The following is a 21,217-nucleotide window of genomic DNA, read 5'->3' on the forward strand; positions in this document are numbered from 1 at the left end:
TCTCTACATTCAGAGTTCAAAAATAAATGTACAAAAGGTGGTGTTTTCTTTTTTTGTTTTGTTTTGTTTTTTTTAACTCTTCGGAGCCTCAACTTTCTTCAAATGAAGAGATGGGAACATACATAGCTTCACAGGAGTATGTCAGGAGAGCACAATGTGCTATGATGTCGCCAGGGGTCGCCAACATTACCAGAGCCCTCCTTGACTTAAGTGAAAACCACGGTCTCCAGAACTCAGTGTGAGGAGATGGCAGGTGTGTGAAGTTGTCTAGGATCTACCCTGCCCCCAATCACGTCTTCCTCAAATTCCATACAGAAATCTAACAAGATTTCTCTGGAAGGGTCAAAATTTCTGGAACAATGTCAGAATGTATGAAGCCAGCCTAACGAAATACCAGGAATACATTGAGCATTGTCTGGCCACTGTGTGGAATACTCCAGTGTGCTTGCTCAGTGTCTGGCAGATGAAAGACTATGGAGTCACTGAGGTGCATGACCATGTCCTCTGGAAGGCATGAATGGCTCAGAGTTGAGACTTTTGTCTTCCATCTTGAAGGCTTTGTAAGTTTACCGGGTGTACCTGGGCATTGGGACACCAAGTTACTAGTTGGTCCCTGATGGGACTGGGTCTGTACAAAGCTCCAAGGACATAGCCCTGTTCTTAGCCTCTCAAATGGCCCTGGCCTTGCTCTTTACATCCCAGCACAGCTGTGGCACCTATAGTGTGCTGTACCTAAGGGTGCCATGCTCACTCCCCATGCCATTTAAGGAAGGAGAAGGCACAAGACCTGTGTGTATTCCAATGTTTCTCTCTCTCTCTCTTTCTCGGTGTGTCAGCAAAGCCTCCCTAAATGTCAGTCCATCTTACCACTGAGTGGCCACACAAAGGCAGCAGAGGAGGGAGAAGGATGGAGGTGGACAGGCCCTACCTTTCCTGGGCCTGGTCTGAAATGGAAGAAAAAGGCAAATGGTCTCGAGCACTGAGCCTTCTTGGTCCAACCAATGGACAGAGAGTGCTTATCAGCTCTCTTCCAGCTCAGGCAAATTCTGAAGACAAAACCCCTCTGTTCTCCCAACAGAGCCTTGACTTGTTGCCATCTCCCAGCCAGAAACACCTCTACAATTAAACACCTTTGCACTCAGGCCATCATAGCCTTTGGTTTCCCTTTAGCAAGTTTAGAGTGATGTTTTGTCTGATTTCTGTGGCTGCTTGGGAAATCAGCATGCCCTTCTGCAGAAGGCTAAGGTAGCCCCAGTCTCTTATCTGAAGCTGAACTCATGACTTGTTCCCAGCCATAGTCAGATAGTGACAGGCTGGTCCTGGGTCAGGGGTACCTGCTAAGAGCTAGGATGAGGGATCCAGGTAGTTCCTAGTCTAGCCTCCCAGGCCTCACACCTAGACATTGTCCTGTCTCCCTCAGGATTAGCCAGACTAGGGATACTTTGGTCTTGCTGATGCTTGCAGTGAAGCCTGGGCCCTTTCCTGTTGGAACCTGTTGTTGTTAGAAGACAGTTTCAGAGGTCATTCCCTAAGAAGCACAGGGGAAGGCAGATGGGCTCTGAGCTCACCCCAGGCAATCTCCACATGCCAGTCTCTGGTAATAAGGCCCACTGTGGAGATGGCTAAGAAGCATGGTACTGCCAGGTACCCATAGTATAGCCTTGCTGGAAAGAAGTCTTTAAAAGCCAACAGGCGTCTGGGGTGGAGTGGGGGACAGGTCTATCACATGCCTTTAATCCCAGCACCTGGGAGGTAGAGGCAGACAGATCTCTGTGAGTTTGAAGCCAGCCTGAGCTACAGAGCAAGTTCCAGGACAGCCAGGGCTACACAGAGAAACCCTATCTCAAAAAAAAAACTTAATTAATTAACTAACTAAAAAATAAAGAACAGAAACAACCAACAGGCATGGGCACCTCTAGCTATTCCCTCTCCTGCATAGCGAGCATCTCCAGAGGTAAGAGAAGAGCCCTAATATCATGAAATGGATAATGAGGCACCTTGGTCCCCAGCATGGCCTCCCTGTCACGCAGTCTCTTTATGCAGAGCAGAGATGGGCCACTGCACTTGTAATTTCCAGGATACGGAGGTTCAAAGTAACTCAGCCACAGCTAGACAGCCAGCAATCCAGGAAGCATCTAGGGCACTCGTATGGGAAAACTGCTCTAGGAATATGTGGCTTAGCACTTGCCACCACAGGCCTGTCTTCTGTCATAATTTCATGTGTATGTATGTGGGGGGCTGGGGACTCTTACAGTGCCACACAGACACAGTAACTGCAGCCATCCCAGGCAGGACAAGCTGCTCCTCCTCAGTCCTCAGAAACCAGGATGTGTACTTGATAGCCAGGACACGGTTCCTTAGGGAAGCTTCAGGTAAATCCAGCAGTTAGCTCCCGTCAGGTCTGGACATATCCTGGGGCTATATGTCAGCCTCCCATAGACAGCTGGGCCTAAAGTCTTGCTCTCCTGACATGTTAGCTCTTTGCGTTATGACTCCCTCTCAGGGACTTGCTGCTTCATGGACAACACAAGGTTCATATGCAAATCACTCTTTCATCTTAGGCCACTAGAGCTGTGGCTTGGATGCGCTGGCAAGAACACTTTCCTAGGTAGAGTTCCACCTGATTGCAACTCACTCATCCTGAGACAGGAAATATGCCTGCAGACCATGGTTCCCTAGCACAACATCACTGGGGAGGCGGGTGTGATGCTGCAGGTGAGGGATGATTGGCTAGTCCTGCTTTTGACTTAGTCTTTGAGGCTAGAGACTGAGGGGAAAGCCACCCCATCTCCTGCCTCTAGAATGTGTGTTCTTTCCCCTGTATTGTACTCTTTTTTCCTAAAATGTTTTCTTAAATGAATTAAGATATCCAAAATTCAACACAGCAGACATTTCAAAGAACATTCTTTACTAGCTTCTACCTAAACGAAAGCCACTCGAGGCAGGCAGCTCCAGAACCATCTTCCTTGTACCCTTCCTCTCTAGAGGTCTGGGGAACTGATCACAAAGAGCCTTTGAGTGTGACTCATAGCTATCCCTCCACCCCTCCGGCCACGTTCCAAGGATGACAGTGGACTAAAAGCCCTGGCTATTTTCAGGAGATAAACTATCAACTTTGTGACTGTTAGAAGCTGGGCATCTGGCATCTCGGGGCCTGGAAATCCCAACAATTTGGCATTTGGCAAGCCAGAAGTAATCGAGAAAATCCTGGATATTGGGCATCTGTGGCCAGCTTGCTAGCCACACAAATGGATCACTGTGGTGAATTTACTTGGTTGACTGTACAGTTTTCATGGCAGGCTGCCGAATCCATTTTTGAAAAGAGAAAGCAAGCAGAATTGAGCTAGCTGGTACTGCACTGCTGAGTGTCTAAACCATGTCTAGTGAGTGAGCCTGATGGTCAAGGTACATGAGAAAGGTAATGATACACACTTGTTAAGAGGGCTTCAAGGACCTGCTCATGGGACACTGGAGAGGGCCCCTTCCTGCCTGCCCTTCACTGCTGCTCAGTATCAGCCTCCCTGAGGTGAACCTGGATCCAGTACCTTGGCAATAAGCCAGGTGGCCCTCACCTGAATCTCAGTAGAGATGGGAATTGCTGAACTTGAGCACTTACGTCATCCATGCTCTCTTTTAAAAAGGATGAGTGATTCCCCTGCCCTTTTTGAATACAAAATTTTATGTTAAAATTATTTTACACATAGAAAAAATTGAAAGGAAAAGCAAGTATTAATTTAAATGACAGCAATTAAGAGTTTTAATGTTGAAAATGAGTGGCATATGTGATTTTCTTAAGGGTGTTTCTTTCTTTCTTTTTTTTTTTCTTTTCTTTTTTCCCCCAAGACAAGGTTTCCCTGTGTAGCCTTATCTGTCCTGGATTTACTTTGTAGACCAGGCTGGCCTTGAACTCACTGAGATCCACCTGCCTCTGCCTCCTGAGTGCTGGGATTATGGTTGTATGCCACCACGGCCAGCTTTAAGGGTAGTTTCTAAAAGACCAGCAAAGGCAGCACGTGGCACTGCTCAGACACACGGGACCTCCACTGCACATGGTCTGCTCCAGACCTCCCACAGAGATTATTTCCTTTTCAGGATTTGGTCTAGATGCAGATGACCAGCTGCCATGGAGGTCTCTGTTTTCAAGCTAAGGGTGACAAAGAAATGTAGCTTATATTCCTATGAAGACAGGACAGGTGAAGGCAGGTGGAACATGGGAAAACTTGTACCTATCTGCTCACCACAGACTCCCTGCCCTGCGAAGGTGACTGCTCTCACAGGGGCCCACCACCATCTACTGGGGACAGATCTCCAACAACCCTGACTGTAACAATGCTTTGCAGGAGGAACCTGGTGCCAGAGACAGACCTGAGCGCCAGTCACAAGCCTCTGAGCCTGAGCTACCTGTGACTCAGGAGCTCAGGTAAGGATGAAATGGCACAGGAGTTACTTGGTTGGCTGCTTATGGGCTCTCTGAGATGTGGTAGTGGCCAATCATGCTATACTCCAAAAGAGATAAACACAAGGGCATTTAGGAAGCTTATGCAGGATGAAGCAGTCTTCTGGAGCTGGGAAAGGCTTTCTAGAGGAGCTGACAAGGACAGGCCTGCTTTCAGCCATGGTCAGCAACTGTCAGGAAACCATAAAGACCAGGCTCAGTGCTAGGCAAATGTCCTGTGTCAGACAGAGAAAATGGCCAAAATGCCACAAATTACATACCAGGTGGCTTGTGGTCCAGCCTCAGAGTCAAATGGTAGAACAGAGGATAAAGGGCTTTGTGAGCATGTGGGAGACAAGCGGTGACCAGGAAAGCCAACACAGGTTCCTGAAGAGCCGATAAAGCTGTCTCCTTCCTCGCAAAGGGTCCACAGGCTGACTGACCACAGGACCACCAGCCACTTGCTTAACATTTGTGGACTGAGAGTCCTGGGTTGGCTAAATTCTTCTATGGTGTGCCTGCAGTCAACTGTGAGCCTTTATGTCCAGTGACTACCCAGGCAGCCTTGGGGGCCACCGACAGCAACATTGGGGAAGGAAGGCTCTAGCCTGACCCTTGGAGCCCAGAAGGGTGCTCACCTCTGCACGGTGAGACTTCTGGGACCCTGCTGGCCTAACAGCTTTTCTCTTTCTCTCTTTTTTTCCCCTAAGTGTTGGTGGTTGAACCCAGGGCCCAAAGAATGCTAGGCAAGAACTCTGCCACTGGGCTCCACCCCCAGCCCCACCCCTTTCCTGAGCTGTTTAAAGCTCCCATCTACCCTATCCAGCTGCCTGCTGGAACCCTGAGTGGGCATGTGCTTCTCAGCCTGAAACTAACACTGAACATTTCAGTAGAGCAGTCTTATTTATTTTGAGGTCAAACAGGCAGGAGGGGCCTCTGCGAGTCCTTCCTGGGCCCTCAGAGCTCTCGGGAGGCCTGGAGCTGTATCAGATGCATGGACGGCACTCACCTCACACATCCAATATAAGTTTTACTGCAACAATTTTGAAAGAGTTTGAATAATCCTGCTTTTGAAATTATTTGGCCAGCAGTAACTCAATTAATTTATGGTTGGCTCTGATTTCTCAGCAAACATCAGGCATGCTCAGGAATTCTTGGGGGAGTGAGAAAAATCTAACCTACAAATTGTTTCCCAGAGTAATAACATCTTTTCTAGAGGCTGAAGTTAACAATCAGTGAATCTGGCAAGGTGGTTGGTACATTTTGTAGAATTTAATCATAGGCTAGTAAGTTTTCATTCTGTAGTTCTCTTTTCATATCTGAGAAGCAGTAAGTTTTTTAAGTTTCAAACATTTTAATAAACTCAAAGCTCTCTGCCCTAGGCCCTCAATGCTGAGGACAGAGTGAATTCATCTGCACCCCCATCCCCATCACCAGGAAGAAATGGTGTGCACACTGCCAACACCTTTGGCAGCCTGCAAACTATTCCCATCTTTAAGCCACCGTTTGCACTGTTTCACTGAAAAGTAGCCATTGATGTGGACAATGATTTTTGCCAAACTTCTTGAAAAATGAGACTGAGTATTAGCAGACAAAATTGTTCCTCATGCCCAGGGTCTGTCTTCATTCCTGCTCAGGACACCCAGGAGCCTGTCACTGGCCAGGGTGGGACTCACTCCTATGAAGTACATTTGCCCTGGCATTAAGTGGGTAAATCTGACATTCCAGATCCAATTTTAATATCCAGTCATTTCTGTTGGCAAAGAGCCTCTATGGAGATAAACCATCAATGAGAACTGAAAACCGCACATGGCCAGCCCTGGAAGACTCTGCTTCTAACTCATCTTTCAAGTGTGTTGGTGCAGGCACTGCAGTCTGCCTGATCAGAACCACTGCCCAGCTACAGGGCCTGGGTCAATCCAGCTGAGGCTGGTCATTCTAAGGTTACAGAGAAGACATGAGAGACGGTACACTTGAGTACCTGGCTGCCAGCCTCAACTTGCCTTTTCCAGGAAAGCGAGCAATGAAGTACTTCCTGATTTTCATGGTGGCTGTGTGTCTTGCACCTAGGATGTTTCCATTAGGAATGCCAGAGAGGAGATCAGGGCTTGGACCACCATCCCAGCCAACCCCAGCTGATATGCTGAAAAATCAGAGCCAACCATAAATTTAGTTACCCTTAGCCAAATAATTTCAAAATTCCCAGGGCTGACCCCAGGGTACCACGGCCTGAGACCTGAAAATCTTGTGTCCCATGTGGCTAGCATCCTTCCCCCATCCTTGGCCCCGATCCTATACCTTTACTGCAACCCTGCCCATCTCCAGGGAAGCACACAGTCTGCTCACCATGGCAGTTACACTGCTCTTCATGTGGAACATTCTGACTATGGTGTAAATATGGTCTTTATAGAGGTGAGCCTAGGTGCCGCCGAGTTAGTGTTGGCCTGGTGCTGCGGGCAGAGCTACCTCTCAGAAGGGGAGCCAAGGCAAATACCAACTGGGCACTTGCTCTGAGCCAGAAGATGCTTCGCCTGCTGCACTTTGAACATTCAGTTGCACTCAACAAAAAAGATTCTCATTTTCTACTGCAGTACAGTTTAGTGGCCTTTACTAATTCTGACTTTTAAAATGTGCCTAATGAAATATACCTACGAACAGACACATACACACATGTGCATGCGTGGATTTGTGTGTGTGTGTGTGTGTGTGTGTGTGTGTGTAGTAAAATATACTTAGTTTTGGAAACTCAACAGCAAACAGCAGGTGTGTCTCAAGGAAGGGGTTGAACCACTTCCAACATATCAAGCTTGTATCTAAGAGAGAGACTTTACCTAGCCCCTGGTGCTAGTGCTCTTTCCCTGTGTCACAGCAATAAAAACTGTGACAGAAACCTGCCTAAAATCACCCTGTGAGTAACAAAAGCCACCACGATTTGACCCCAGTGCCCCGAACACCGTATCAATAGTCTTTCCCCAACCTCATGCTTCTCCAGCCCCAGATTCTTTACCCAAAACTGGCCCTCTGTGGCATTACCCAAAAGTAATGATGACAGATTTGTCACCGAGTTATCCATGTTACAACACTGAATCTTCCGATGTGCAGCACAGATCAGCCACTGTGCCATTCCAGGTTACACAAAGGCTTCTCCTCACAGCAGGGTGTTGGTGTCACGTTTTCAATGTAGTCCGTATTTCGGACTGTTTTTCATTTGCTATTTATGCTGATAACTTTGTCTCTCACTTAAGTATCTAAGTAAAGGGGATGTGTCCGAGTGTGGAGATCTGAGGGACAGCTTCTGTGAGAGCCTCAGTGCTTTAATGACCTGGTGGCTCGAGTGTAAGACACACTGCAGGGTGTGTGCAAGGCAGGAAAAACAGATGCTTCTACATCATTTCAAACCACTCCACAGTTCTAGCAGGCCTTGCACAATGACCAGATTTGCCACATACACACAAAAGAAACTTCAGAATCATAAGACACCAAAATAGTTGCAAAATGGGCAAAAGACACAGTAAATGTAGGGAAAAAAAAAACCCCACATTATCAATAAAGACAAAACTAAAAGGGTTTAACAACTTGACAGATCCGGTCATCAGGATGCCAAGAGCAGAGCCAAGCCTCTATTCTCAGTGTCACTCTGGTTGGGGAGAGAGAAAGGTGCATCAGAGTGTACACCCTCCCAGCCAGACCACCGGAAGCCTCAGACCACCCTGTCTCCATGGGCCCTGTAGCCTTGGGCTGTCCTAGGTCTCTGGATTTGGGTTTCCTCACCTGTAAAATGGGGAGACTACAACCAGCTGTCAGAGGCCTGGGAAGGATCGGCACTGTAAATACCCAGGCAAGGCCTTTAACAGACGGGGCACAGCAAGAGCTATGCATAGGCTCCAATGTCCAACTGTTACTGCGGCTGTGGACACGCCTTCTCAGGGTGAGGTGTTCCCACCTGGGCCTCAAAGTTCCGCTCACCTTCTCAAACATTTTCAAAAGCTATATAAGCCTGCATTTTTCTTTCAATAAATTATTTAGTGTGTGTGTACATGTGTGATATTTGCTTGGATTTGTGTGTGTGTGTGTGTGTGTGCCTCTTGTATGTTTTTGTATGTGTGGATACAGGTGATTACCATGGCATGCATGTGGTAGTCAGATAACATCCTTGGGTGCTGGTCCTTGTCCAACACTCTGCCTGAGACAGGGTTTCTCATGTCTGTCACTGTGTGTGCCAGGCTAGCTGGTCCACAAGCTTGAGTGGTTTCTCCCAATCTCTCCCTCGTCTTGACACAGGAGCACTGAGATCACAGATGCATGCTGTCACACTGCTTTGCACGGGTTCTGGGGACTGAATCAGGTCCTCATCTGCACAAGCTCTTTAACTCCTGAGCCATCTCTCAGATCTTTCTACAAATACTTACTACTTAAAGATATTTTACTACTAAAGACTTCAAATCATTCTAAGATACTTGCTTTCAAAAAATAAAAATTAAATAAATTGAAAGCCCATTTTCAAGAAGGCTAGAGGCAGAGCTGAATCATGGAAGGCATCACAGATTGGTAGCTATGAGACCAACCTGTCACCCTTTCAGTGGCCTCCAAAGCCTTCCTACATGGCACGGCCTTCTAGAACACCTCTATATCTGGCCATCCCCCAGGAGCTGGGTGGCTGTGCAGGAAGAAGCCTGGCTGCTGCCTTTTGGTGGGCGTTATTTGTAGTCTCTCCTGCCTTCCGTCTTCTATCCCAGTGTTCTCATTAAAGTGGCTCCCTGTCCTGCTGACCTGCGGGTGGGAGAGGCCTCCCACGCCACCGGCGCTCTGCTCCAGCTGTCAGGGACAGACTCTCATTCTCTGTCTCAGTCCCTGGGGCTTGGGCCAAATATAACGAAAACCTTTTTCTCCTTTCTGAATGTTCCTTCTGAAAATCTGGCCTCCCCTTCCCCAGGACAGAAACTGGGGGTGAGCAAAAGCAGGAAGTAGCATCAGGGAATAATAAAGGAGGGGAAGGAGGGAGGGAAGGAGAGATGGTGGGAGGGAAGGAGAAAGGGAGGGAGGGAAAGAGGCAGGGAGGGAAGAAGGAAGGAAGGAAGGAAGAAACTGCTTGTGTGCCATACATTCTGCCCAGGCTGAGCACTTGGGGTCTTGCTTGTCCTTTGTGCAGAGAAAGGTAAGGCTGTAAGAAGCCCCCTAGAGAATGAAGAAAGAAATACATTGACCGTTTAGCATCCAGCTAAACTTGCACAGGAAGGAGACTGACAGAGAAGCAGATGGTCCCTGTCCCCATCAGTTACTCTGTGAGGTGTTCCACACTGCTTACAAGGCCCAGGAAGGTAGCAAGTGCCAGACTCCGGGAAGCTGCAAAGCTGGGACTGGCTGTGCAGGAAAAACTGAGTGAACCCACCACTGAGAGCTACCTCCCTACCCATGGAGGGATAAAGACAGGATCGCCAGAATTATAGCTAAGAATGCTGGTGAAGCCTGGCCCCCAGAGATAGCCTACAGTGCCCTGTTCTCAAGGCCAGGGTAGCCCCTCAGAGGGCTGGGTTCAATTAATAGCTGGCTTTATTGTTGTTTTTATTTTTGTTTTCTGAGGCAGGATCTGATTACCTAGGATGGCCCAGAACTTACTTTGTGCAGAGGCTGACCTTAAACTTCAGATCCTCCTGCCTCCACCTCCCAAGTGCTAGGATGACAGGTGTGTGCCACTACACAGGTCTGTACCAGTGACGGGATATTTGTGGACAGACATACAAAATAATAAGCAAGTCAGACATCCTAGCACATTTCATCTTAATCATTCTCAGCCTCGAGGATGTTTTGAAAAGCATGCAGCAAAGTGTAACAATTATTTTAAACCATGCAGTGTACTAGGTAGGTCTTGAAAACCTCCAGAAGTTTCCTTCAACAACTGAGGAAGACCCCAGATTGACTGGACCTTGATGACTCAAGCCTGCACCTTCTTGTAGTGTGAGTAATGTCAAAACACAGGACATCATTGGAGGAGGGAGAGAGCCACGGTCAAGGGCTGAAAGACACATGGCAGCTATCCAGGCTCCTAGACCCTATTGCTGTCGCCTGGTGAGGAGAGCCGTGGACTGGGTTGGTAAAACATAGCGTTGAGCCCACACAGCACGATGAGTGTGGCTGTGCACAGTAGGTACACACCTCACTTACTCAAAGAATATCCACCCAAATAACCTATAATCCTAACAGTGAGAAAAATATGACTCTCATCTACAAACAGGAGAAACTAAGGGCTAGGAAACATGAAGAACCTTTCTCATAGGTCACATGTGAGAATGCAAAGGCAGAAGTGTGCTTGGAGTCCAGGCCTCATGACTCTTGGTCTGGGCTCTTGCTTTCATAGCACATGACTTCTCAAAATTATAAAGCAAAGATCTGCCCCTTCAATCTGTGTCCTTACAACTCTGTTGGAAGTTATGGCTGTTTTGAGGTACGCTAGGGTATAGCCTCCTGGCAGTCAGTTGTAACATATAAATATTGTGTCTGCAGGCCCATGGAGAGACTGCCTACAGGCCCTGGAAGATGGCCACAGCACCAGCTCCATCTACCTGGTGAAGCCTGAGAACACCAACCGCCTCATGCAGGTGTGGTGCGACCAAAGGCATGACCCTGGGGGTTGGACCGTCATCCAGAGGCGCCTGGATGGCTCTGTCAACTTCTTCAGAAACTGGGAGACCTATAAGGTGAGACCAGCAGGCCTGTATGTATTGCCAGCAAGGTGACTAGTCCACCTCCAGTCCAGAAGGACAAGGACAGGACCATTTCTGCAAAGCCATCACAGTGGTAAGGCCAGACCCCTCCTTGTCTGTTGTTCAGCAGAAGACGGAACAAAGACAGCATCTTACTCCCAGCCAGGGCCTCCAGCAAGGTGGATCTGCTCTTATGGGCCAGAAGGGGCAGGTCCCAAGGCTCCAGGTCCTGGGAAGTGCTCTAAAAGCCATATGTATGGAATGGTGACAGTAAGTGGGCCCTAACTGCAGGCTCCATTCTCTGGGCTTCCTAGTTCCCAGGATACTGAATGCTTCTCTTTGTAAATTAAGTGCAAGGGACCTATCACACCTCTTACCCTGCTCTGAACCAAGGGGGAACAGTAAGGATGGCAAGAGCAGCTCAGGTCAATAGACACCTGTCCTGCGTCAGGTGCTGCAGCAGTGGTTCTTGTGTGTGCCCTTGAGGAAGGGATTGCCTCAAAGTCACCTTACAGGCTTATGTCCACTGAGTGCTAAAGCAGCGACTGCATGTAGTCCTGCCACAGCTCCTCCAGTCTCCTCCACCCTGGCTCACCCTGGGCAGCCTGTGTATCTCCTGCTTGTCCCTCCTCCAAAGCCTAGCCTTGAGTCCCACGCACTCCTCCATTCTCTCATGGAGATGGTACAGCACAGCAAGTGCTCACCCCTCCTAGGGAGGCTGATAGTTCCTGGCTCTGAGAAGCACTTATAAGACTTTGGGGATCACTGCTCAGCTGATGCCCCAAACTCAGTATCAAACAAGTAACAAAACTACTGGGTTTCGAACCTAGAAGGGCCCCGGGTGGACGTCACATTCCTATCACAATTCTCAGCTGTCTATGGTAGAGCTAACATACAACCCATATGAACAACCCATCTCCAAAAAAGGCGACTGAGGCTTGGGGGAGGCAATGGCTCTTGTCTAAGCAATGCTGTCTGCACCTTCTGGGTGCCCGGCTCTCAAGTGACCACATCTTCCTACCTTTGAGAAATTACAGCATCCTCAGGTAAGAGCAGGTAACAGGCCCACATGATGGAAAGGAAAAGGTGTGCTCTTCGGATGTGTGAATGGTACATGATTGATGGTTACAAAGGTGCAGTGACTCGCTCAGTCACAGAACCCGATACACAGGCAGCAGGGATTGGAGCCCGGGCCTGCCTTATGCTCTGACTAGTCCTGGGACACAGACTCCTCACTCATGCTTTCCTGGATCTTCCCTAGCAAGGATTTGGGAACATCGACGGCGAATACTGGCTGGGCCTGGAAAATATCTACTGGCTGACGAACCAAGGCAACTACAAATTGCTTGTAACCATGGAGGACTGGTCTGGCCGCAAGGTCTTTGCAGAATACGCTAGCTTCCGACTGGAGCCAGAGAGCGAGTACTATAAGCTTCGGCTGGGGCGCTATCACGGCAATGCAGGTGACTCCTTTACCTGGCACAACGGCAAACAGTTCACCACCCTGGACAGGGACCACGATGTCTACACAGGTAGGAAAAAAATAGAACTACAACTAGGTGTTGAATGGGGAAGACAGAGATTCACCAGCACTAGGGGCCCTGACTCCAGAGCCTGGAGCAAGAAGATGCCCTGGTGACAGATAGCTGTACCAAGCTGCCTGACACTACTTCTCAAAGTCCTTTTCTTCTGCCCACTGCCCTCAGACAAGTAGACTCACAAAAAGGGAAGGCAGAAGCACACAGATCTCACAGATGAGGGCTGCTGTGTGAGAGCACATGTTTACAGTCCACTGAGTCTGGGTCACACATTCTGCACTCCAGTGCCGGCCCCATCACCTCAGTCCTGCACCCTCAGCATGCTGCATAACCTTGAATCTGGAAGGCAGGATGCAGCGTGCAAATAAGGAGTCTTCTCGGTGTCTCTCTTACTGGCTACCTGTAATGTGAGCGCACTTCTGTCAGAAAGCCACTAAGAGGAAAGCAGCTAGGAAGCAGTCATTTGTCCCTGATTCCATCCTCAACCCCAGGTCTTGATTAAACAAGAAGCAAAGGAGAATGCAGACAAGTCCAAGAAGCACAGGTACAGCTTGGCTCTAAGTGTAAACATCCCACCACAGTGTTCTCCACTCCAGCAAATGGCTTTGAAGCCCAACACTTGGAACATTTCATGAGGCCCAGAAGCCTAGAAGGTCAGCTAATCAGCAAGGCCCAGAGCTCCAGAGGCTAATACTACCTCTGGACTGAGTCTCTGTCTGCTTCCTAGGCAGGCCTAGCCCATCCTGCTTAGCCCCCCAACTAAGTTCTGCTCTCAGAGTGGACCTTGTGCCTTTGAGGGGCGAGCTCTGGGAGCTGTCTCAGAAACAGCCTGTACTTCAAGCAATCCCTGATTCCTATATACTAAGTCAGGAGAAGCTCATCCCAGGTCCCCAAGGCAGCCACATTCTAGCGGGTAGTTCTCACAACTTCAGGGACCAGGTGGGACAGGACCTGCCTGTCCTCACACAACAGAGATAAAGCTGTCCATTCTGAACTAACTCTACTGGAAGGGCCCCAGGGAAGGAGCCATTGCTCTGTAGTGGGTGTCCTCTGAGCCAAAATTACAAAAGCTTTCAGAAAAGGCAGAAGGGCAGCCTTCATCTGCCTCACGCTAGAACATGGGGCTGCAGCACATCCTTGAGAGCTATCATAAGGAGTAATGTAACAGTCAGATGGGTCCAGGGGTATACAGGGCCAGGGGCCAGGGGCCAGGGGCCAGGGTACCTCTCCCTGTTTGCCCAATGCAGCACGGCCACTTAGTCCTGGTGGTTTCAGGACATGGCGCAGCAGAAGCCCCAAGAAAAACTTTGGGAAATACGAGATGGCTGGGGCTAAGGCCCACAGTTTCAGCCTCAAGCTGCCTGTGGCCTCCTCACCCCTTCTCCCGTGACGTCTGCTGGAGACAGCTCCTCCCTAAGGCCCCTCTTAGGGCCATACTCCAGCCAAGCCCAGGTGACTGGGCTCTTCCTGTCCTCCCTCTGTGGGATACCTTGCCCCTGCATGCCTGCTTACACCTTACCCACACTTCTTCTTATTGAATTGCTTGTCCTTGGCAGCAAAATGCAGTATGATGTGATAATGCCAAGGGTTTCATGGAAATATCCCTCATTTGCGAAATAGCACAAAAAGTTATTTGGATGGAATTCAGGCTGGGGAGGCCAAAAGGGGCATTTCATCTTAAACACTTCCTCATCATTCTCAAAGACTTATCCAGCCCTTTCAACTCTTAAAAACTGCCAAAGACCTCCTTTCCCTTTCCACAGCCCACAGCAGCCCACTTCCATTTTCTCCAGGGCCATCTCTGAGTGGATCCTAGACCAAGGGCTAAAGATGGCCCTCATTTGTTCTCACAGCAGTCCTGTGTGGTGGGCATTGTTTTTGTCCTTTTACAGATAAGAACACAGCATCTGGGAAAGCTGCAAAGGCAGGCCTCCTACTGAGGGTCCTGTGAAAGACTGTGAGGACACACACTGGGAAAGGGACAAAACAACTTTCTCCTAAACATTCCTCACTCTCTTCTCTCCTACAGGAAACTGCGCCCACTATCAGAAGGGAGGATGGTGGTATAATGCCTGTGCTCACTCCAACCTCAATGGAGTCTGGTACCGTGGGGGCCATTACCGGAGCCGATACCAGGATGGGGTCTACTGGGCTGAGTTCCGAGGAGGATCTTACTCGCTCAAGAAGGTGGTGATGATGATTCGGCCCAACCCTAACACCTTCCATTAAGTCTCCCTGTCTGGCCACTCACAGCCATTGCCAGAAGCAATCCCAGCTGTGTGACCTCAGGCTGGGAGGACAGGGTGCTGGACTCTGCTGTCCAAAATCACCCTGCCAGATGATAGAAAGGAACAGTGTTCTCTGTCCCTCCTGCTTTCTTTTACAACAGACAGCCCCTCATGTCCCGGGACAGGGCAGAACCGTAGATTCTTTCAATCAGTTAAGTCCCTCCACTAAAAACACAACTGCCAACTCCAACAGACATGACAGACATGCATATGAGCCACTACGTGTGTGCTTAGACACATATATCACACGTGGGATGACTAGATACACATATGGGTCTCCACATATACTTATCTATCTGCTTCACACTCAGTTCTCAGAGGCTGATGCCAGCACAACAGCTTTGCACTTAGGAGAATGCATTTCTCATTGTCTAAGGACAGAACAGGCTATATAGCCTGAATTCAAAACACAGTCCTTGGCATTGCCTAGATTCTTCCCAGAATGTCTGCAAGCTCGTCACTCACATAGGGTTCCTGATCTTCTCTCGTCGGAACCCCTTTGGGTACCTAATCAACCGCTTCCCCTTTCAAGGTTGTATTTTCCCCTTCTCAGGACAGCTCAGCATCCCTCCATCCAGTCACCCCTCAGCCTGCACCTTCTGTGCCTTGGTCTGTGGCTGCTCACTGGAGGTCAAGGGTCCTCTTCTCCCTTCTCCTTGGCCTCTCCTCTTCTGCCACACAGACCTTTATTTCTTGCACAATTCTTTGGCCTCTGGTGAGGAAACAGTCTGGGATCAGGTTCCAGCTGGGAAAGGGAAGGCCAGACCAAAGGCCACAGTGGCAGCCACATAGACCTGTATTCACTTTTGCACCTTCCATTCATACTTTAGCCTCCACAGAATTTTAACCTCCACACAAATAGTACCCTGCCTTGCCAGAGACACGCCACTGGAGAGAAGTCACTGCCAACATGTTGGGACCCCAGTAACTGCGATTTGAGATCCTGTGCTCATGGGGAACATTCTGCACCCTGTCCCCAAGCTACACCTCCCCAGAAGATGGGGCCACACAAGGATAAACTGACTGTTTTCCATGTGTTGCAATGCCCTCAGGGCTGCTGTGCAGTACAGTCCTGAGTCCTGCAGGGCTTACAGTTACCAGATGACTGCCATGCATCAGGGCAACAGATAAGTCAAGAAGGTGAGACCCTCCCGGTGGGTACATGTGCCAGGTGTGTGAGGTGTGGGGCATTTGGTACTGTCCACATCTGGGTACATGCCTATTACCTCAGCATTTCTCCCAATGTACCATGTAGCATGTTCTGTGTATATATATATAAAAGGGAGGTTTGTTGTTGTTTTTTTTAAAATATATTCCCAGACTATCCTTGTATTGACACAAATCTGCAATAAAAGCCATCAGTGCTGCGTGGATGCACTGCACTGTGTATTGCTGTTCTACAACACCTTTCTGGGGCTTCTGTCAGTAAAAGCAAGAGACACAACATCTAGCACACACAGGCCATCAAGACTACACCGCTCCTCTCTGCCCCACTACGAACCTCATGCTGGGGGACCTCTAGCCAGCCATAGCTCTCTACAGCAAAGCTACTTCCAGCTAAGTCTCAGGTGTCCAAAGAGCTCCTCACAGACCAGACAATTAATACCAGGGGCTTCTCGGAGCTGTTCCTGTGTTCTCAACGGTGGTTCAGGCCTTCCCTTTCCCAGCCTTCCCCAGCTACCGCTGCTCTATCATCCAGGCCAAGCCTTCTTCCCCCACACTGCTGCAAGAAGCTCCCACCATGCCTGCCAGAGCCGTCTTCTTACAAAACAGACTAAAGAGGGCAATTACAGGCATGATGGAGAGCTCTAAAGCCATAAAGAAATCAAGGGCAAAAATGACCAAGGCTGATATCAAACAAGAGAAGCCTCTGTGCTATATATTGCTGTGTATGTTAATTTGCAAATACAGAATTAATATTCATGCCATATGCAAACTCAGATTCAGAAGGAATAAGCACTATGGTAGAAAATCTGATAAAAGTTTATGACTGACTCAGATGTCACAAATGGCTGATTAAAAAAAAATGTTACTCCAGTAAGAACAAGGGATGTGCCCTAAATGAAGGATAAAACATCACATGCTACCTCTTGAGTTTGCAAAGATGGGGAAAAATACATGTTAATAAGACACAGAGAAATACCTACTTCTGGCCTATGGACAGAAATAAAAATTGACTCAAGTACAGTGGCTTATACTCTTGGCCCCAGCAGGCCTTAACAGCCATGGGAATGCCTCTATAAGTTATGTTGGGGTAGGAGTCTGGAGAGAGCCTACAAGTGGACTCACACAGTAGAGAGGGAAGGGTCTGCATCCCCACTTTACAAAACAGCAAAAAATACTCCACCAGAATTCACCCAGGCACTGAACATGAGTTCTTAGCTTGTTCCCGTCTCCTAGAGTTGTTGGAGGTGACTGGAAGCTGGACCCTGCCTGAGGAAAATGTCCCAATTTTGATACAGACACCAGCCACACCTCCCCTACATATGGAGTGGGGGTGGGGAAACAGGGCCATGGAAAACAAGGCCCATTCCTCCTGATCTCTGACTTTCTGGTCAAATCCCCAGACAGAGAGTTCTGGTCTGGTCTGGAAAGCCAGGCTGAGTAGTATGAAGCATCCCTTTCCTGCAGCATTTGTAATCTAAATCAAATAGTCCATGGCACCAACTGTTTCTCTCAAGCCTCATCCCAGCACTCACATCTGAGTTCGTATGTGCATGTATGCACACATGATGTTGTGGTGTGTGTGTATGTGTTTTATGTGTGAAGAAGTCAGGGGAGGATGTCAAGTGTCTTCCTCTACCTGAAGTTCACCATTTTGTTAAGAATAACTGTCCAGTGAACTCCTGGGATCTACCTGTCTCTAATCCCCAAACACTAGGGTTACAGGCACTGTGGCTATGCTTAGCTTTTAAGTGAGTACCGGGGATTTGAACTCAGGTCCTCTTGCTTTCACAGCAACTGCTCTTACTCACTGAGTAATCTCCCTAGCCCCTAAGCCAAGTCTGGGAAAGACAAGGAACGGGGCTTGTAGAAATTTGAAGCCTGTTCTCCCGAGGAAAAACTGGAGGGGGCGGTCAGTTCACGAGCAGCAGGTGGGAGGCAGGAGGCAGGACTGTGTTCAGGAGCCTGAATGTGAGTGCACACAGACAGCTAGACAGCATCCTGGGCTCTGACCAGCCAGAGAATAACACTCTGACCTTGCTCACCAGGTGGGGACTTTACAGACCCACAATTACACAAGTTCCAACACTGCAGAGTTCTTCCTTCTTGGTGGGTTCACCTATCTGCACCTATAGATGAAGTCCATATGTGCAAGAAAGTCCACAGTCCTTCTTCCTGTCCCTCAATGTCAGTTTCACTGAGTGGCACCGAAAAGCCCCTCCCCAAAGGCTGCTGCTTTGAGCAAAACTGAAAACAACCTTGAGGCTTCTGGATGCAGTGGTGGTATGAGTGCACAAGCTGTCTGATGTCTGGTTTTCCCCTGACCTCCTCCCATCCCTAACCTGCCCCAGTCTTACTGAAGGAAGGGAACCCAGAGGAAGAAAATGGCACTGTAATATGTGCAAAAAGGTGCCCAACTGTGGTGGGTTCACCTGAGAGTCCAAAGGCTAATGACAAAGTGACAGCTCCCAAGGACCACCCATTCCAGAGCAAGGGTGAGCCCACTGTGCAGAGGTTTCTGCAAACACTCTGCAGCTTCAGCCAATGCCTTCCTTGGATCTGTGCATTCAGTGTACAGAAAAGACCCCAGAGGAGGGAGTGTCCTCCAGAACTGCAGGGGAGGTAGGTGGTCCCTCACTCCAAGCCAAGTAACAGTTAGTGTCAGGATGAACAGGGGTACCACTCTTAGACTGAACCCCAAGTGTAAGGCCAGGCATCAAAGCAGGGCGGAGGGGAGATAGTGGGAGCACAGGGTCAGAGCGCAGCCTGGTGGGGCAGGGGCAAGGTCAGTCATACTGGAGAAGCTGCATTCCACCTTCAAGGAGGAGAGCTGGAGGTATACAGAAGGAAAGGGAAATATCACAAGGGGGGAGGGGATGACACAAGCTCTGAATAAAAACCAGGTCACCTCCCCACCCCCTTCCTAAGGCCCAGAGCACACTGGAGGCTGGTGAGAGAGGCAGGGGGACTAGCAGAACCCAGCAAAGAAGCACACTGTGTGTCTTGCCAGGCTCCAGGCCAGCAAAGCTGTTTGGGCGCCCAGACCTGATCTCTACACAGAACTGTCTGGAACGAGGATACTGTTAGAAACTCTGGGTTGTGTCACTGGTGAGACTAAGGGGCCTGGTCCTGCCTAGTCTTCAGCTTCATTGGGGGAGAGGGAGAGTGGGGAAAAAACTAAAACAAAATAAATCTCCACAGAGGAAGTACACCGAGGGAAAATGAGGTTGGTTTCTTTTTATACCTGGCTGAGGCCGGCTCATTTAATAAGTGGGTTACATAAGGACATGAGGTATCTCATAAGGGCCAGGAACCAGAAGCTTCCTGGAAGGTCTTCAAGAAGCAAGCAGCAGCCTTCTCTGTCTCACTTTTCTCCCATTTCTCTGGGCTTCTTTCTGGATTTCTCACTGGGCATCCACGCGTAGTGTGTTCTCACTACCTGCCTAAGAGCATAGCTCCAAGCAACATTCCTGAGCTCAGGTGTCATGGCTGAGTGTCAGCATCTCCCCATCCCAATGCTAAGTCCTGGACAGAGGGACCAACTGGTCAGCCTGGGTGTCCATACTAATCCCACCTTGGAGCACAGCTGGGTGGAACAAATACTGATGTTAGGTAATGAGGGATCACAGGCAGGGTGTCCAAGAACAAGAAGGTTTAGACACACTACCGCTGTTACCAGTCCCTACTCCCTCCGGGATACCAGCTATATGGACACCATGTTGCTATTCATCAGATGGGGCCCTAGTTCCCAGACTCCTCTACTGATCCCTACCCTCTCCTGTAATGAACACTCAACCCTTCCAGGCCTCCTAGCTGAGTCACTGAACATGACACCTAGCAGTGTCCTGGGGCCACAACCTTCTCTTCACAAGTGTGCTCACTCTCATGGACCCTGTGGATGCAAGAAGTGAGAATGTCCCCATTGCTGGGTTCTTCTTCAACATATTTTGTTCTGGCCAAGGCTAATGCCATCTCCTGTCTACTGCATGCTTGCCATGTATGTGTCTCTAATGTTTCCAACTGGAGGTAGTAGACTCTGTAATGTAACTACCCTCTCTTCAGCATAGAAACTGAGGCTCAGAGATGGAAGTGATATATAGCCCAAGACACTCAGAACTTGAATACACAAGTCAGTCTGATTCCTGAGCTCTGGCCTCAATAGAACACAGCCCTACAGCCAAGAGGAAGGGGAACCGACTGCAGCAGCTCCTATTCCATCACCAATGTGCATGAGAAAAAGGAATAACAGCTGGCTGGCTATCAGTACTCCAGGCCAGAGACATCTGTGGCATTTACCTGAGCATAGTGGGTACAAAGTAACAAGGGTCAGTGACAAAAGAGACTCTACTGTTCCTGAGGCCTGCCAGTACTCTGCCAGGGTAAAAGCCACGGGGCCCTGCCTATCTCTTTTTCTTCCGCATACAACTGACCTGCATCAGCTAGTAACTGGATCTTGGTTATGGTAGTTCACCTTGCCACCACCAGGCCTTTGGTGCTAACCAGTCTCTCAGATCCCAGAATCAAGCTGGAACCACCCCTCACCTAAGATGCTGGTCCTTGTGGATGCATACATTGCTGGAGAGATGTTCAAGTCCACTATCCTCTGGAGCTGAGGCGTCCTGGCTTAGCTTGGCCCAGATGGGGAACATCCTTCCAGTCTGCACTGCCTCACAAAGTAGTTCCACGTGGGTTCCCTCCCTCCCTCTGCCCATATTCCAGGTGGCTGAACTCCATTACAGTTCTGATGAATCTGCTCCACACACTGGTTAGGATGTGCTCCCTCCCCCTGCCTCAGTGTTCTGCAGCTGAGAGTCAAACCATAATAAGAGAGGGCACCTATTAGTTCAGAAATCTTGATGCAGTAGCCCACTCCCAGGTTGCTTAGGCACCTGTGATGTCATCATTGGTCGACACCCCCAGGGGCCCAGGATAAAAGGACCCCTGCCTCTTCTCTGCTCTCTTGCTCCTCTCTTGTTCTCCCCTCTCTCTGTTGGCGACCCCTCCCCCATTTCTGTCTCTGTCTCTGTCTCTCTCTGCCCTCATGGCCCACTTAAACCCTAACTCTCTTCTGCTTCCCTTCCCCTAAATAAA

The 21,217-nt window shown here is 49.1% G+C and overlaps 2 protein-coding genes across 8 annotated transcripts in view; one reads left to right on the forward strand and one right to left on the reverse strand.

Annotated features, from left to right (window-relative positions):
• Positions 1–16,365, forward strand: part of Angptl2 (angiopoietin like 2) — a 31,259-nt gene extending 14,894 nt beyond the window's left edge. The window contains exons 3-5 of the mRNA XM_021659712.2: positions 10,937–11,130; positions 12,398–12,668; positions 14,704–16,365. Coding sequence (XP_021515387.1) covers positions 10,937–11,130; positions 12,398–12,668; positions 14,704–14,903 — 665 coding nt within the window. The 3' untranslated portion in view covers positions 14,904–16,365. The remainder of the gene's footprint in view (positions 1–10,936; positions 11,131–12,397; positions 12,669–14,703) is intronic.
• Ralgps1 (Ral GEF with PH domain and SH3 binding motif 1) overlaps positions 1–21,217 on the reverse strand; it is a 234,753-nt gene that overhangs the window by 93,827 nt on the left and 119,709 nt on the right. The window lies entirely within an intron of this gene.

Source organism: Meriones unguiculatus, chromosome 8 (assembly GCF_030254825.1).
Source record: "Meriones unguiculatus strain TT.TT164.6M chromosome 8, Bangor_MerUng_6.1, whole genome shotgun sequence".
NCBI lineage: Eukaryota > Metazoa > Chordata > Mammalia > Rodentia > Muridae > Meriones > Meriones unguiculatus.